Consider the following 16,077-nt stretch of genomic DNA (forward strand, 5'->3'; position numbering starts at 1 on the left):
CGTAGTATTAAGGTCCAGAGGTTGGCTGAAGTTGACCCATTTATAATCAGCTAATTGTGTATATGGTTTGTCCATTTCTTTCTCCTAAGGATTAACTGCTATGATGTGTTTGGAGCACAAGCCCCCTTCGGTGGCTACAAATATTCTGGTAACGGTCGTGAGCTGGGAGAGTATGGCCTGGACAACTACACTGAAGTGAAAACGGTAAGGTTCAGGCCCCAGTGGGCCACATACGTAAATGTATGAACGCTGTTGCCACACGTTACATACGTAATAAACAGCAACATCTCACAAGCAGCTGTATGTATGTTCACAAAATGTGTTAATGTCAAAGCTTCAAAACATATTTTATTCTTTACTTCAGGTAACGATCAAGGTCCCTCAGAAAAACTCGTAAAGACGTCAGAACTCTGCCTCCAATCAAGGAAACTAACTGACCATATCAAGGCTCTATGGAACTAAATCAGCCTCAGTTATTCAGTTGGACTTTAATATGGTGAATCCCTGCTTACAATGCAGAGTAGTTTTGTACTCTTGTAGCATGAAAGGGATTTTGGATAATAAATGCACTGGATATACACGCTATTACTTGCTTTGAACCTACTGTCATCTGATTGGACAAACATTAATTGCAAAAGTGTTTTATTAATAGGCAAACAATTAAAATGCTTTTGAGGAAAACCGTATGGGATTACAAAATATAGATATAGACTGAAAATAAACAAAACACAGTAGTGGCAGTTCTAGTGCCACACAACACAAGTCATATGTCTCAACATCTGTACATTATCTAGGTTGAAGTGTGTAACTCTGGATTGCAGTTTGAAAATAGGCTGCTGTATTATGGTCAGGTGTAACGATAATGATATAGCATTTAGGGAAAAAGTAACCAAACATTTAGGTAAGAGTATACCATACAGACTGCACAGTACAGAGAAAGGATTGACGGAGAGTGTGTGCTTTCCTTTGGTAGACAGGTGCACCGTCAGAGAGATGACCCAAGAGATGAAGAAGATAAGCAAGCTGAAAGTGATAGATTTACCCTCGTAGGTTTTGGGCAGGTCAGTTCCCATGTAGGCAAAACTAAAGCATACGATACCCAGCAAAACGGCAAACAGTACTATCACATAAAAGATGGGGATGACTCCATATGTGCAATCCAAAATGATCTCGCTATACAATGTTATCTGATTGGGCTTGGGTCCTTCAATGGCTATCCACAAAATGCACAGACACAGCATTATGACTGTGGTTGTGATAATAGTGATCCACTGACCACCATGCTTGACCCAGAAATCATACGCTTTGGGCAGTTTGGCGGCCATTTTGAAGATACAGACAATCTGGAAGGAGCGAACAGCGAGACAGGACAGGCAGGCCACATAGAAGACTATAAACACAGAATTGCGTACGGTGCAGATGGCCTCTGTGGGTTTGCCGATGTAGAGGAAGACGCTGGAGGAGGACATGGACGAGCAACCCCACATGAAGAAGCAGAGCCTTCCACCGGCTGACTTTACCACAGGGGTGTCCTTCTTACAAAGGAACACAACCAATATGGTAATTGAGATGAGGATGATGGAAATGGCCTGGAACATCAGAATGCAGATACTCTATAGAGCGCTTAGTGCATCAGTTACTGCCATTCCTGGGCCACTCATCCTTTTGGCATGCTATGCAGCTGTAGGGATCAGCTGTTGGGAGAGGAAGGGAAGAGAACGTCTGGGTGACAGATTCTAATATGTGTACAGATAACAATTTTTGTCATGTGATTCATAGGTAATAAATGGTGCCAGGTGTTCTGTCTGACGGATTGACCTGTCAAGGACAACTCCAGGCAAAAACAATGTTGCTCAGTACCTGTGTGGTTGATGTACTTTCCATCAGAGCAGATCTCACACTCAAAACACCAGGTGTGGAAGCCAGTTTGAAGAAGTACTAACCTTTGTGTCCTCAAACCAATGTATGAGAGTTTCATTAATGTGGAAGCTTGGTGTGTGGTTGGTAAGGTATGAGCCAATGTCCACATTAGAACATGTTTTATTTCTGCAGTCCCAGTGTACAATGTCGTAATGAGCCGGTGGGTCCCCGTTCTCATCAATCTCTATACTTTGATTGTCCAATTTTAATTTGACCTGTTTTAGTGCCTCCGTGACCTGGGAATGCAAGACAAAATGGTCAAATAAAAGATGGCATCAATTAATAACCATATTTTTGGTGATGTGGTTGACCATAAGGCTTCATGTTGAAGGAGATGCAGCTCACTTACCATGTAAGGATAAGCAATGATTTCTGACTTGGCACAGTTCCCTGTCACACACCGCAAAGCACTGTGGAGAGCATGAGCCACAGCATACACTGCAGAGTAGATGACAAAGCTGTATGTCGGGTTCTCTCCAATAATTGTCTGGGCACTGGTGGAGTTGCAGTCAGAGCAAATCTGTCCACATCTTTCCTTCAAGTCCATGTCAGTGCATGCATTCTCATGTCTGGATGTTACTGTGTTGTTAATGAACTCATCAAATCCTCTCAGGTCCTTGTGCCTCTGTACAGTGACACCTAAGACCGTCCCTATCCTCTCAATCTGACTCTTCTTGATCAGCTCTTGGTTCATGGACCATGTCTCACTAGCGATCCATATCTTCTCCTTCACTCTGAGATCTATGGCCTTTTGGATGAAAGGAATGACAAACTCCACATTGGCAAAGACTACAATAACCTGGACATTGAACATGGCTATGTTGTTGAATAGATGCCCCATTAACGATTGGTTTTGGGGAACGGTGTCTTGGTACGCCAAACAGATGTTAGCTGGTCTAATCTTATCCTGAAAAACTGTCGAGGCATCTCTGCTGTAGTCATTGTCACCACCGATGAAAGCCACCCAGTACCAGTTAAACTGTTGGAGTATACGGACTATAGACTCCATCTGATATGTCACTGGGAATGGTTCGGAAAAAGGAGGGAAATCTGTTTTTGGAGCTCTGTTAGACACTTGATGCCCCATGAGTCACCCGTTGAAGTAAAACACAAAACAATAATGCTTTTGTGAGAACAAGGATTGTTACAGTACAGGTATATTTATATTGCAATGTTCTACAGACCTATTCCTGAAGAGTACAAACACAAGGCAGCTACTGTATAAATAGCACCATCATGAGGTTATATTGTGCCATAAAATACTACTTACCATTGGAATCATCTCAGACATGTACAGAGTGGCGACACTGATGGTTTGGCTGCTTCCAAACGGGCCAGTGACTGAGATGACTTTAGGTCTGTAGTTTGTACCGTTCCACACGGGGATGCCTCCTCTTCCCTTTTGGGTCAGAAAGTCCAGAGCAGCCCCATAACTGAGCAAGTCTGAGCAATAGTCAAAAATCTCATAGCCCAGGCTGACACCAGGCAACAGCAATGTGGAGTTGTTGATCTCTTCAATAGCAAACCTCATGACTTGAATCCAGGCTCAGTCGTGGTAAAGAGGAGCATGGGTCACTTTGTTTCACCAGGTGAAATGACACCATCACCACAAGAAACAACATTGTAGATTTCGAAGTAAGACTGAGTTGATAGAGCAGAGGATGAAATGCTCTCCATCTACCGAGGTGACTGATACCAATCATCTTTCACTATTTCACATGTTGCGTTACTTCCTTGTTTTTGTTCCATGCCCCAGATACCAGGATAACCACAACCACCTTTCCATGTTCAGGCTATTAAGGAAACATGTCTTGAGGTTTATGAAAATATCTGTCAGGTCTTTCACACATCCCTTAATACAAAATAATTAGACATTTCCACCAGAGGAGGCTGGTGGGAGGAGCTATAGGACGGGCGCATGAATGGATGGAATGGAATAAACTAGCGGTGTGTGGGTAAAATCACTGGGGAAGCCAAGCCAGAATAAAGAGCCATATTACAACCTATGTGTTGTGATAATTGCATTGTTTACTCTATAATGTGTTAGTTCATATGCCTTGACACCGTGATACATAGGCCTAAGGCTGAGACAATAAAAAGACACAGTGGCAGAATAAATTCAACCATGCCTTTGTTTCTTCACAAAAACAGAGAGCAACCTCTCTGGTGAAGTCCACAAAGCATAGTGCATGTACCAATCTGTTACATGACCTACAGCATGGTCAAGCAAGTTCATGTTTCCAACATTTTAGGACCACTAAAGAACTATTGATTTAGAATCATGGTGAGTTACCGCAAGTCGCACAATTTCACCTTCAACATCATCAAATCACCTCTGCTTAGTCTAATAAAGTGACAACTAAAAGATACCAAAAACAATTTAGTCCAATAAACATAAGATAAATATGATGTAGTCATGTGTGTTTGTAAAAATAGAAAAAACATGTTGACTCACCATACTTGTAGAGAATGCCAATGCCATCCTCCTCTCTTTAATGTTTACGAAAAGGTCTATCACTCTGTCATACAGTACACACTTTCATTTTTTGTCCTAGGCTACCTGGCTAAAATGCTTGCCCGCTAGCCTAATTTCATTTCATGGGCAATGTTAGCTAGTTAACATTAGCCTTCTACATCTAGCTACATATTGAACTTCCATCCTCTGACCAGGGGCACAATGTATGAATTTATGGTTGGATCAGAATCGCCATTATAATCATTGGCCAGTACAGAGAATTAAGTAAAACCACAAGTCCAAATCTCTATCATCCATGGCTAATTTAGGAAAGGGCCAAATTTAGATAACTAGCTAACCACCAGAGGACAACAATACATGAGATGCACAACCAGTTTGTCAATATTTGCTCTCGATGCAATGTGATTGGAGTGAAGCCAAATCCAAACTGACTTCCCTTTTTGGAACCCGAAAGCACTATGCAATTTACATATGTTCATCATCATTTGTATCTGAAAGACACTGTTCATGCACCACTTGTTGCCATCCCCACAAAATAGCTTGAAACAGAGTTTTACATCGGTCCTGCCAAGGGTTGCATGTAGCGACCAAGGTGGCTCCGATAGACATGCAGCTCTGTTTATAGCTCCTAATGCCAAATATGTGTATGCGGCCAATATAATTTGAACGGGAGGGTATATTACTGGTAACTTTCAAAGTTTACCAGTAAACTACCAGCATTTGGGTAATTTAAAGTTTTTAAAATTTTTGATCACAGGACATAGTGGTACTTCAGATTATCACAGATGTCTAATTATCTCTGGCCCTCTGCATGGCCTTGTTTATCACATGTAAAATATATGAATTAATCATATAACATGATCCTAAATATAAACCATCAACTTAGAGAATACCATTTGTCTTAATATGAGGATTTCAGCATTTAGTTTAGTTTATTTTATTTTTACAGGGACAGTGCACATTAATCAACGTTTCAGTAAAAGTGCCGGTTTTAGCCAGCCGGCTAATTTTCAACCGCAGTCCCTGGGCAGGTTATTAAAAACAATTACAATATATACAATAGCACCATAGACATAGCAACATAGGACAAGCAAGACATGGCATACAGACAGAGCAACATAGGACAAGCAAGACATAGCATACAGACAGAGCAACATAGAACAAAAAGCAGCAAGACAAAATTCATAAAAGCAACAAAGTGTTTCCACACCTCACAAGCTACAGACAACAGACAACATGGAAAGCGGCAACACACAGCTAGGGACCATGTTCACAAATCTGATTGACCTTTAGCCATGTCTTCAAGCATTTTGTGAAAGTGTGATATGTGGTGCAGTTGTGTGTCTGATGGCAGTGTATTCCAGACATGGGAAGCTCTCACAGAGAATGCAGATTTACTAAAGGTGCTTTTCCTTAGGGGAACTATACAGTCACCTCTCATGGCAGACCTTGTGGATCTGCTGCCATATGTCTGGGTTTTCTGTTTAACAAAAATATTGAGTGGAGGGGGAGCCAGGCCATTAAGGATCTTGAAAACAAGACATGCGTCGGTGTATTGCACAAGATTTTCCCAACTCAAGAGCTCATGTTTTCTAAGGATGTGACAATGATGATGGCTATTGGGCTTCCTATCAAGCACTTTGAGAGCCTGTTTGTAGACAGACTGAATAGGTTTTAATGTTGTACAGCAAGCTTGGGCCCAACTAGTCAAGCAGTATGTTAAGTGGGGGAGTATCATAGATTTGAAGTACAGTTTTGCTACCTCTGTAGTCAAACAATTTCGTATAAATCGGAAATTAGCTAGATTGAATTTAGTTATTTGAATTACCTTTTTCACATGCTTTTTAAAAGAGAGGTTGGAATCAAGTATGATGCCAAGGTACTTAAAATCGGATACCACCTGGAGCTTCTCCCTTGACACAGACATCTGGCTCAGTAGCATCTGTTGCCCTCTTTGTGATTAAATATACTTTATTTTTTAAACTTCTTTGTTAATGTTTCCGCACCCGACTGGTGGCAGTTGTTTAAAGTCAAGTTGGAAGAGTTGCAGAGTTTGAAAATAATGCCATCTTTTAGATTGTTTCATTAATTAGGTTATTTTTTAATTAACCATATGGTCCATCCACAAGAAACTCATGGACCCAAATATAGATTTTTTAAAAAATACTATGAATGCATTAAAAAACATTTTTAAATTGCATATTCAACAACTTACAAAAGAATTCAAGCTGAAATTTAGATTTTATTTTAGGAATAAGGCCTGTTTTTCTTTTGAAGCCAGGAGGCTAGTATCAGCTACATTTATGCCTTTACTAGACTATGGGGATATTTTATATATGAATGCTTCTGCTCAGTGTTTGAGATCAATTGACACTCTTTACCATGGCACTTTGAGATTTATTTTAAACTGCAAAACCCTTGCACTTGCACCACTGCACTTTGTATACCAGGGCTGGCCGACCTTCTCTATAGTCACTCGTAGACTCAGGCACTAGTATACTTTTATTTACAAAGCCATTTTGGGTTTACTACCTTTTTATCGGCGCAGGTCCTAATCCAGGCACTTGTCATCTCCCGTCTGGATTACTGCAACTCGCTGTTGGCTGGGCTCCCTGCCTGTGCCATTAAACCCCTACAACTCATCCAGAACGCCGCAGCCCGTCTGGTGTTCAACCTTCCCAAGTTCTCTCACGTCACCCCGCTCCTCCGCTCTCTCCACTGGCTTCCAGTTGAAGCTCGCATCCGCTACAAGACCATGGTGCTTGCCTACGGAGCTGTGAGGGGAACGGCACCTCAGTACCTCCAGGCTCTGATCAGGCCCTACACCCAAACAAGGGCACTGCGTTCATCCACCTCTGGCCTGCTCGCCTCCCTACCACTGAGGAAGTACAGTTCCCGCTCAGCCCAGTCAAAACTGTTCGCTGCTCTGGCTCCCCAATGGTGGAACACACTCCCTCACGACGCCAGGACAGCGGAGTCAATCACCACCTTCCGGAGACACCTGAAACCCCACCTCTTTAAGGAATACCTAGGATAGGATAAAGTAATCCTTCTCACCCCCTTAAAATATTTAGATGCACTATTGTAAAGTGGCTGTTCCACTGGATGTCATAAGGTGAATGCACCAATTTGTAAGTCGCTCTGGATAAGAGCGTCTGCTAAATGACGTAAATGTAAATGTATTGTTCAGAAATGTGGTGGGTACTCTCTTCATGCTCTGGACCTTATCCTGCTAACTGTTCCAAATGTCCGAACTGAATTTGGTAAAAGGGCTTTTATGTACTCTGCACCATCGTCTTGGCACGCTTTACAAAATACTTTTAAACTGGAAAAACTTGTCCCGATTGGTATTTTGTTATACTCTTGTGAATTCTATGGTTTTTACTAGATTACTTGTAGTTTTTCAGGTTTGTAATTTTTTTAATGACTTGGTGCTGCCCATCTTGGCCAGGACGCTCTTGAAAAATAGATTTTAAATCTCAATGAGACCTTCCTGTTAAATAAAATAAATAAATATTCAAGTATAAATGACCAAAGTTGGCATAGATTAGCTTTTAGTTAACAAAATTACAGAATGTTCCAGGAACTTTGGTAACTTACCAGTGGCTTTGCAACCCTAGTTCTGCAGTCTCCCTCTGAGCTCCCTGTCATTTTTGTGGGTAAAATAGTTGTACCCTTCAGAGAATGCCATGTTTACATCTTCAATATACACCCCCACAAATATACATCCCTCAAATGCCCAGCTACCATAACCATTCAGAGCATTGTTCATTGCTTATCAAGGGAAATTCAATATTCAATCATACAAGGACACTTAGGTGTAATTCTTCTTATGAAATATTTAATTTAAAGTTAATGTTCCAATAGGGACAGAAGTTTCCAGCACAGCAAGCTTGTCCTGAAAAGAAATAGATACATTTTAAAACAGCTGGTATGACAAACACTTCAAATGATTGCAACTTAAACTGAAATTAAAACTCAAGTAGGCAGCATTGAAACAGTCACTAGACTATGAAAACTAACCTTTGTGGATGGTTTCCAAAACCTCCCCAGCTCTTCCTCTAGGGCTGGTCCTTGGTAATCTTCTCTCCACTCGGCAGGCTCCATGTACCCCTGCAGAAATGCTGCCGCTTCGTCCACCAAAGGCATCTGTCCAACCGCCACTCTCTCAACCTTTGACCCTTCTATCCCAGCAACCTGCTCCTTAGCTTTCTTTGACACCTTAGCATTCATGGTGACACTCGACATGTTCCACTGAGCTACCTCCTTAACCGTCACAGTATTCTCCTCAGGTTCTTGTTCCAAAGTTATACTTGATGTCACTTGGTCTGTGCCAATCTCTTCAGCTGCCACCTCAATCATCTTCTCAGCCCGTTTGTCCTCAATCGGTTCCTCCACACTCCCTTCTTTTCTGGCTACCACCCCCTCCTCTCCTAGAAATGTCCCTTCCTGCACCTCCTCTACCTTATTCATAACAGCAACTGACATGTTTTTCTCCTCCTCCCAAGGAGCGACTGCCAAGCTTTTAAACTTCACCTTCTCCACTCTATAAGTGACTGCCAAGGTCTCCTCCACCCTTTCCTCACCATCTGGCTGTCTCTCCTCAGCCTGAACGGGCAAACTCTTCTCCCTGTCCTCCAACACTCTCCAGGGTTTACTGGTGATCAGGCTTTTCACTGAAGGAGATGTCAAGGCTGGCCCTGGTTACATCAGGCAGAACCACAAGTTACAGATCAACATAGATTAATTATTCAAAACAATGTAAGATGAATTAGAGAGAAAAGAGGTGTTCCAGCATTGACTGTGTTGTATACTTACAAAACTCTGACACTTCACAGACAGAATCACAGCAGGAGCACACAGAGGGAGAGCCATACAGCTCCTCCCACCTAACAAGAAATAACAACCAGGGGTGTAATCATTAGTCCAAAACATTTTGCAACAAAAACGAGTTTCTATTGGACAAATTCAGGTAGGTCACTCACTGTTTCATTAGCTTTCTAGTGAATAAACCCCTGGTTAACCAGCGCAAAAAAACAATGTAGCAAGAAATAACTGAATTACTTATGTTGTCATCATCAGTGTCCTACACATTGATCATGACCAGTCTATGTAACTTGTGATGTAATTCTTGAGTAAATGATTGTGAGCGACAGTGGTGTAAAGTCAAAAATACTTTGAAGTACAACCCTTTTGGAGAGATCTGTACATTACTATGTATATAGATGTTTTATTTTTACTAGTTATTCCTAAAGAAAATGTACTTTTTACTCCCATACAGGTTCCCTGACACCCAAAAGTACTGGTTACATTTCAAATGCTTAGCAGGACAGAAAACGTTCCAATTCACAGACTTATCAAGAGAACCCCCGGTCATCACTACTGTCGCCGATCTTGCAGACTTACTAAACACAAACGCATCGTTTGTAAATGTCTGAGTATTGGCGTGCCCCTGGCTACTCATAAATACATTTTAAAATAGTGCCGTCTGGTTTGCATATACAAGGAATTTGAGAAGATTTATAGCATTTACTTTTGATACTTAAGTAGATTTCAAATAAAATACTTAGATTTTTAAGTAGTATTTTCCTGAGGTGACTTACCTTTTAATACTCAAGTAAAAGTATCTTTACTTTTAATCAAGTATGACAATTGTGTACTTTTCCCACCACTGGATATAGAAATACATCAGATTGGTAGAGGTTACTGTTGAGATTCCAAAAAGACAGTTTACCTTCCCACTGCTCTATTGTATGTGCAGGACTTGGCGCTGCGCTTTGAAGTGGATTTCATGACAGTCATAGTACAGTGCAGGTAGAGATGCTGTGGAACAGAGTATGAGAGATAGATATATATACACACCCCCCCTTATTCACTGGTGTTGTGGAAACATTTGTGTGCCATAAAAGGATATAGCCTAACCGTGGCAGTGATTTGGGGAAACAGGAAAGCATCCACAGTGAAGCGCAGGACATTTGACTCTCTGGAGAAGAACTGGGACTGACTGCCTTTCCGCTTGCTGTCCACCATACATCTAAAAACACATACACGCATATATACCCACCACTAGAATTGATTGATACAAACGCTATATCTACATCAGTGTGTGAGAATTTAAGTGTTTGATTACCCAAAGTTGTGAATGACTTCAAGGCGAGGTGTGGCATTTGGGTCATTGGATGTCGTAACAAAGCAGGAATCAACAAACACACTCTCATCTTTGGGGACAAAAGCAGCGGAGGCGTTGAAGTACATTGGCTCCCCAAGCATATAGCCCTCTTCGGACGACAATTGTTCCCATTGCTCTGCATTTGGAGAGAAAGATTTCACGCCCCATTCTCTGCCCCTTAAATCAACTTTCAAACTCTTGTAATGGGACATGTTTACTTACCATTGCATGCAGTGAGCCTAAAGATGTGTTTGCCATTCATACTCTTCAAGAGATTGCGGTCATGCACCTCAGGTACATAGCCAACTTTGTAGGAGTAGTGGAATCTGTCAAGGAAATGGATGGTAAACGGCAAAAAACACTCACCACACAGTAGTAAGACTGAAGTAGAAATGCCTACTGTAGACTAGTCTATTGGGCAGTATACCGATTATATATGCACTGAATGGGGAGGTTGAGAGGTATGGCTCTCATCACTGGCCCCTGTGGTTCTGGAGAAAAGCGAAGTGAGCTGGAGTACACCAGCTGGCCATTCATGGTCTGGAAGTCATTAACAGAATAAAAACAGTACATATTTTATGGTCAGTTTAAGTCTGCTCCTAATGGATAGTGAGGGCAAAATGTATCCCAACACATCTTACCGTTTGAGTACTGCCACAGTCATTCAAGTCATAATGGAAGTAAAAGAAAAGTGGGGTGACCCGGGTGACGGGGCAAGTGCCCAGGAAGAGCATGGAGGCCAGACACCTAAACCTGAGCTGACTTCTGTTGATGCGCACGGAGATCTGGTTGTACCCACACCACACCTCCACTCCACGCGGATTACGCACGGGAGAGAAGTGGTTGCGCTCTGGACTATTTTGTGGCGGAAACAAGAGGGTGGTGAAGATACTGGGGAAACGTATTTTCCCGACGACTGGTCTGAACAAGTCCCTATCGACGACAGGAACCGCCGAGTGCTGGAACATGGGAAGGAAGTAGTATGGTGGTTCTGACCGAGGGGCACCGGTGGCATCGTCTTCCCCTATCCGAGGCCTGATCACCTCACGCACTGGTACATTGCCCAGGAGGTGCCGCTCCGCAAATTGGTAGTCTTGATGCACTTGACCCTCCCATCGGTCAACATTAAAATCAGCTTCCGCTGATACTTGTGTGAATGGAAAGGCAGAAAAAATCAATCCAAACAAACAAAATATCCACGCAACTTGCGCCATGTTTAACGTGACCGCAGAAATAAAATAGTCCAGAGCGCCTCGTGGACACACTGTTGTTGGCAAACTAGACTGACCATTTAAAGATGAATGTTGTAGGCGCGTGTTAATTGCGCTCACCTGGTTTTGGCGCAACAATTACGCACTTGGCACACACAGCGACGTTCGTTACATGTAGGCTACTGAGCGTAGGTGATCAATTAATGATTCGATTCATTATATTTGCAATGACATATGAAAACGTATTTTGCATTGCCTACTATGGTACAATGTAAACTTTGAGTATGTAATTGGCTTATCTAGCCACCAGATGCCAGTATAAACTGTGCTCTCAATTTTACTCAGTGACTTGGGTGAATACAAAACTTGACCTTCACCTGTTATAGTCATATTCAATAACTCTCAACTAGGAAGAGCGCAAATGTGTTGATGAACATGAGTCAAACGGTCCTAAATTGGTTCTAATTGCATGTAGTTTTATGGTATAGGTGACCATACTAAATTGGTTCTAATTGCATGTAGTTTTATGGTATAGGTGACCATACTGCCCCTCCCCTCACACACAGAGAGACAACATGTTGAACTAAACAGCATTTCCATTGACAACGGAATAGATGAATGGAGGATTGTGCCAACGTAAGCTGAGACCAAAGATACAGCTAGGGGTATAGTGTAGGCCATCAGGGTAACAAGAACCTGTCTTTAACACTTCCGGTAGCACCTTTTCACCTTGATAGTAAATCAGTAATCAATGTATCTAGCTGTAATGCTATGTTTACACTTTACTCAGAGCTGCCTGCTACTGTATATGGGCAACAATAAAATATTGTCACAAGACTGTCCAAACAATGAGACCGATTCCTAATAAGTTCATTAGTAGCTACACCAACTTTGTGGTTCTTCATGGACATCATCCCCACCACACCCAACACCAGTTACACTCAGGTACACCAAAAAATGGATGAAATAACTTGAGGTCAAACGCAAATCTCAGATTTATTATGCCATGTCAGTGATCACTTAGCTTGCCACATCAACAGGTTGTCTTTGTGGTAGGCCTGCTACTGTATGCACATTGCTCAGATGAGGGTCTGTCGACTGAAAGCTGAAAAAAAGCAGAAAGCTGTGATTTGCATTTGACCTTTGTGTGCAAAAGTATACTCTTTATTCTTATATATCCAACTTTATTCTTACCCAGTTTCCCCCATTCAGGCCCCGCCCAGTGGCTGACTTAAACTAAGTCAGTGTTTTAATACCACCTTTAACTGTTACATTTAGTCAATGCCCAACTTTCACCAGCAGGAAGAAGGCAACCAAACAAAAAACAGAAGAAAACAGGTTCATTTTTACCTTTTCTTTTTCTTGTTAAATAGTAATAAATACATGAGATGCAGTGGTTTATTTTTCCATTTTTTTCTGAAGCAGGAGGGTTAAAAAGTTTATTTTTATTTATTTATCTGTCTGTTTGTTTTCTTTAGCAGCAATCCGAACATGGTTGAAAGTGGAGATAGCAGCCGAGAGAGAAGTAGTTCACTTTTTTTTTTACTTGATGGCAAACAGCACTCACAGAGTGTCGTGAAGGAGGGAGGGAAGGGGAGAACAAAAGACAGGAGTAAGAAGAGGCCAGAGAAGTCAGAGTCACGGGGGCTGTAGGGGTAAGGAGGGCATGAAAGTGTCCCCTCATAAGTATGTACTCCTCCCTCCTGCTATATATTGCCCCCCTCCCTTCCAACAGAAAAATGGGGCAGAGAGGAGAAGAGAGCGAGAGATCGAGACAGAGAGAGTTAGCAAGATTTGGCTTAGCATATCCAGAGTTACTCCAACCCAAAATGTGTTACGTTTCTGTAGTTTACGGTCCAAAACAAAAGTGAGTAAGAAAAGAGAGAGAGAAAGAGGGTGAAAGATTCTGGTTAGATGTTGAAGTAGAAGGCAGACTATTTTTTTTTAAACAACAGGGAAGCATTTTGGTTTTCCTTGTGGCAAAATGTTTTGTTGTTTTTTTGTTCTTCTTGAATCACTTCCTCCTTTTGTGAAGAAGTTCTGTTCCCCCTCTCCTCTTGAAAGCGTCTCACTTCGTCAAATGTTTCAGCCTCCTCATCGTATAGTTTCTCACTGTGTGGTGACTACGGTTTTTGTCATTTGCTTCATTTCATTTCTATGATCTGTTTCGTAGTTTCAGATATATAAGCCAGTGTCAAGCGAGAGAAGAAAATAAATGTAACAAAAGTGTGTGTGTGTTTCGGGGGTGAGATATACTGAACTGAAAAACAAACTAAAAAGACCCTAGTTTGTTTGTTTCTCTGTGTATGCACAAGTGTTTTCTGTCCATCAGCAAATAAAACTAAACCTGTATAAATAAAAATAAAAATGAATAAATAAACCACCTCTCAATTTAGCGCTCTTCTGATCTCCCCGCTTACCCTCCTCCTCATGTAGTGATGTTTAATAAATAAAACATGTACAATTAAACCTAGACTTCAGAAAAACTAAACAAAAACAAAGAAAAAAAATAAGAATTAATAGCATAAGGGTACTCTCTCGTGCCTCCCTCTTCTTAACCAACCACTTTTCAAATCATTCATTTACCTTTGCGGTCTTCATTCCAAAAAACAACCCAAACAACAAAGATCTCGCTGCAAACCTTTCCTTAAATCACATAAAATCAAATAATATAATAATAATAATAACAATAAAACAAACTTATCTGAAACTTTCCATTCCAACTACTGAGCCCCGTTTCTTTCCTTCAACAAAAGAAAAACAAAGAAACTGAAAAAAGGATAAAAATGGTTTCAAAGCCTTCCCTCTCTTACTCTCCCTCTCTTACTCTCCCTCTCTCACTCTCCCTCTCTCACTCTCCCTCTCCCTCTCTTACTCTCCCTCTCTTACTCTCACTCTCCCCCTCTCACTCTCCCCCTCTCACTCTCCCTCACTCTCCCTCTCACCCTCCCTCTCTCACTCTCCCTCTCTCACTCTCCCACTCTCCCTCTCTTACTCTCCCTCTCTCTCCCACTCTCTCCCTCTCCCTCTCCCTCTCCCACTCTCCCTCTCTCACTCTCCCTCTCTCACTCTCCCTCTCTCACTCTCCCCCTCTCCCCTCTCTCACTCTCCCTCTCTCACTCTCCCTCTCCCTCTCTCACTCTCCCTCTCTCACTCTCCCTCTCTTACTCTCCCTCTCTTACTCTCCCTCTCTCACTCACCCTCTCTTACTCACCCTCTCTTACTCACCCTCTCTTACTCACCCTCTCTTACTCACCCTCGACCTTCTCCCATGCAAAACAAAACAAAACTCCTTTGATATTTCACAAGTTTGTCTCTGTAACTATATGTGTGGCCGTATTTGTTTCAAACTCAAGTGTGTACTGTGTATGTATGCGTGTTGAAATTGTAATGTTGTCGTTGTTAAAATTGTATGGCTTTTGGAATTTGTTCAAGATTTATCAAGAGTTGGCCGTGTTCTGACCACCGCCTCCTCCATTGCCGCACACACCCATCATGGTGGACTCCTCAGAGTCTGGCCTCCCCCCACCACCCCCTACTCCCCTGGGTGGGGGCCCCCCGGTGAGCATCCCGCCCCCGACCACGCTACCCTGGGGAGGGTTGTTATTGTTGTTACTTCCCGGGTAGCATGGGGGGATGTATCCAAGCCCGGAGGCAGCGACCAAGCTGTCCTGAGAGGCTGGGGGCTGAGCCAACTGTTGCTGGGAGCCGGCGGGGGGCGGCTGGGGGGCCATGACCGTCCTAGTCCGAAAGGCAGAGAGGCCCAGGTGGAGGTTGGAGGAGCCGTACTGGCTGGAGTCCAAGCTGGATGGGGGCGGCATGATGGAAGACTGACCCAGATGGTGGTGGTGTGTGAGGCTGAGCTCGATGCTGTCCGGCATCTGTGGGGAGGAGATGGGCATCAGGGGCTGGCCCTGTGAAGCCTGGCCCTGGGGCTGGTTCCCCTGCCCAGTCTGCCGCAGGCCCCGCCCATTGCCGTGGTGACCACCGTAGATGGGGTGCGGGTGGTGGGGTTCCATCATGCCCCCGACGCCGCCGCCTCCCAGGAAGTGGCGTGAGTGCTGCGTGGCCGCCGGCTTGTGCAGCAGCAGCTGGGGGTATGGGGGGTCGCTGACGCTACTGCCGCTGTTGGACAGTGGACCCATGCCCCCCTCTCCACCCGGCCAGAGGCGCAGCTGCTGCTGAGATGGAGCCTTGGCGGTGGGAAGAGAGGTCATCGTTAGAAACAGAGAACGCAGCATCTACAGTACATCATGTATAGAGGAAGAACCTCTTGTTCTATGTGATGAGATCTGAGACAT

General features: G+C 43.0%; 3 protein-coding genes and 2 pseudogenes across 8 annotated transcripts in view; 1 reads left to right on the plus strand and 4 right to left on the minus strand.

The window, feature by feature from the left end:
• LOC118381193 (aldehyde dehydrogenase, mitochondrial-like) overlaps window positions 1-585 on the plus strand; it is a 32,356-nt gene extending 31,771 nt beyond the window's left edge. The window contains exons 12-13 of the mRNA XM_052494616.1: window positions 90-204; window positions 365-585. Of these exons, the coding sequence (XP_052350576.1) occupies window positions 90-204; window positions 365-397 (148 nt within the window). The 3' untranslated portion in view covers window positions 398-585. The remainder of the gene's footprint in view (window positions 1-89; window positions 205-364) is intronic.
• A 75-nt stretch (window positions 586-660) lies between these two features.
• LOC127914901 (taste receptor type 1 member 2-like) lies at window positions 661-1,978 on the minus strand (annotated as a pseudogene).
• Window positions 1,979-2,140: 162 nt separating this feature from the next.
• On the minus strand, window positions 2,141-3,623 carry LOC118381192 (taste receptor type 1 member 1-like; annotated as a pseudogene).
• Window positions 3,624-8,215: 4,592 nt separating this feature from the next.
• LOC118381194 (uncharacterized) lies at window positions 8,216-11,884 on the minus strand. The gene is made up of 9 exons (XM_035768148.2): window positions 11,207-11,884; window positions 10,993-11,105; window positions 10,788-10,891; window positions 10,527-10,701; window positions 10,319-10,430; window positions 10,131-10,219; window positions 9,215-9,285; window positions 8,420-9,096; window positions 8,216-8,294 (listed from the first exon to the last, which is right to left on the minus strand). Exons 1-9 carry the CDS (start codon window positions 11,777-11,779, stop codon window positions 8,238-8,240), a joined length of 1,971 nt encoding a protein of 656 aa, XP_035624041.1. The 5' UTR covers window positions 11,780-11,884; the 3' UTR covers window positions 8,216-8,237.
• An 863-nt stretch (window positions 11,885-12,747) lies between these two features.
• dyrk1b (dual-specificity tyrosine-(Y)-phosphorylation regulated kinase 1B) overlaps window positions 12,748-16,077 on the minus strand; it is an 80,382-nt gene continuing 77,052 nt past the window's right edge. For all 6 annotated transcript variants that reach the window (XM_052494623.1, XM_052494619.1, XM_052494618.1 and 3 more), the window contains exon 11: window positions 12,748-15,969. In XM_052494623.1, the coding sequence (XP_052350583.1) occupies window positions 15,217-15,969 (753 nt within the window). In that variant the 3' untranslated portion in view covers window positions 12,748-15,216. The remainder of the gene's footprint in view (window positions 15,970-16,077) is intronic.

The sequence above is a fragment of the Oncorhynchus keta genome, chromosome 34, assembly GCF_023373465.1.
Source record: "Oncorhynchus keta strain PuntledgeMale-10-30-2019 chromosome 34, Oket_V2, whole genome shotgun sequence".
NCBI lineage: Eukaryota > Metazoa > Chordata > Actinopteri > Salmoniformes > Salmonidae > Oncorhynchus > Oncorhynchus keta.

What these genes read in the sequence shown, in the direction of transcription:
- LOC118381194 (XM_035768148.2), bottom strand. Translation starts at nt 11,779, where the DNA reads ATGGCGCAAGTTGCGTGGATATTTTGTTTGTTTGGATTGATTTTTTCT. An exon ending in TACAATAGAGCAGTGGGAAG is followed by an intron (nt 9,286 to 10,130) that starts GTAAACTGTCTT and finishes ATTTCTTGTTAG; the next exon opens with GTGGGAGGAGCTGTATGGCT. An exon ending in TTTGGAAACCATCCACAAAG is followed by an intron (nt 8,295 to 8,419) that starts GTTAGTTTTCAT and finishes ATTTCTTTTCAG; the next exon opens with GACAAGCTTGCTGTGCTGGA.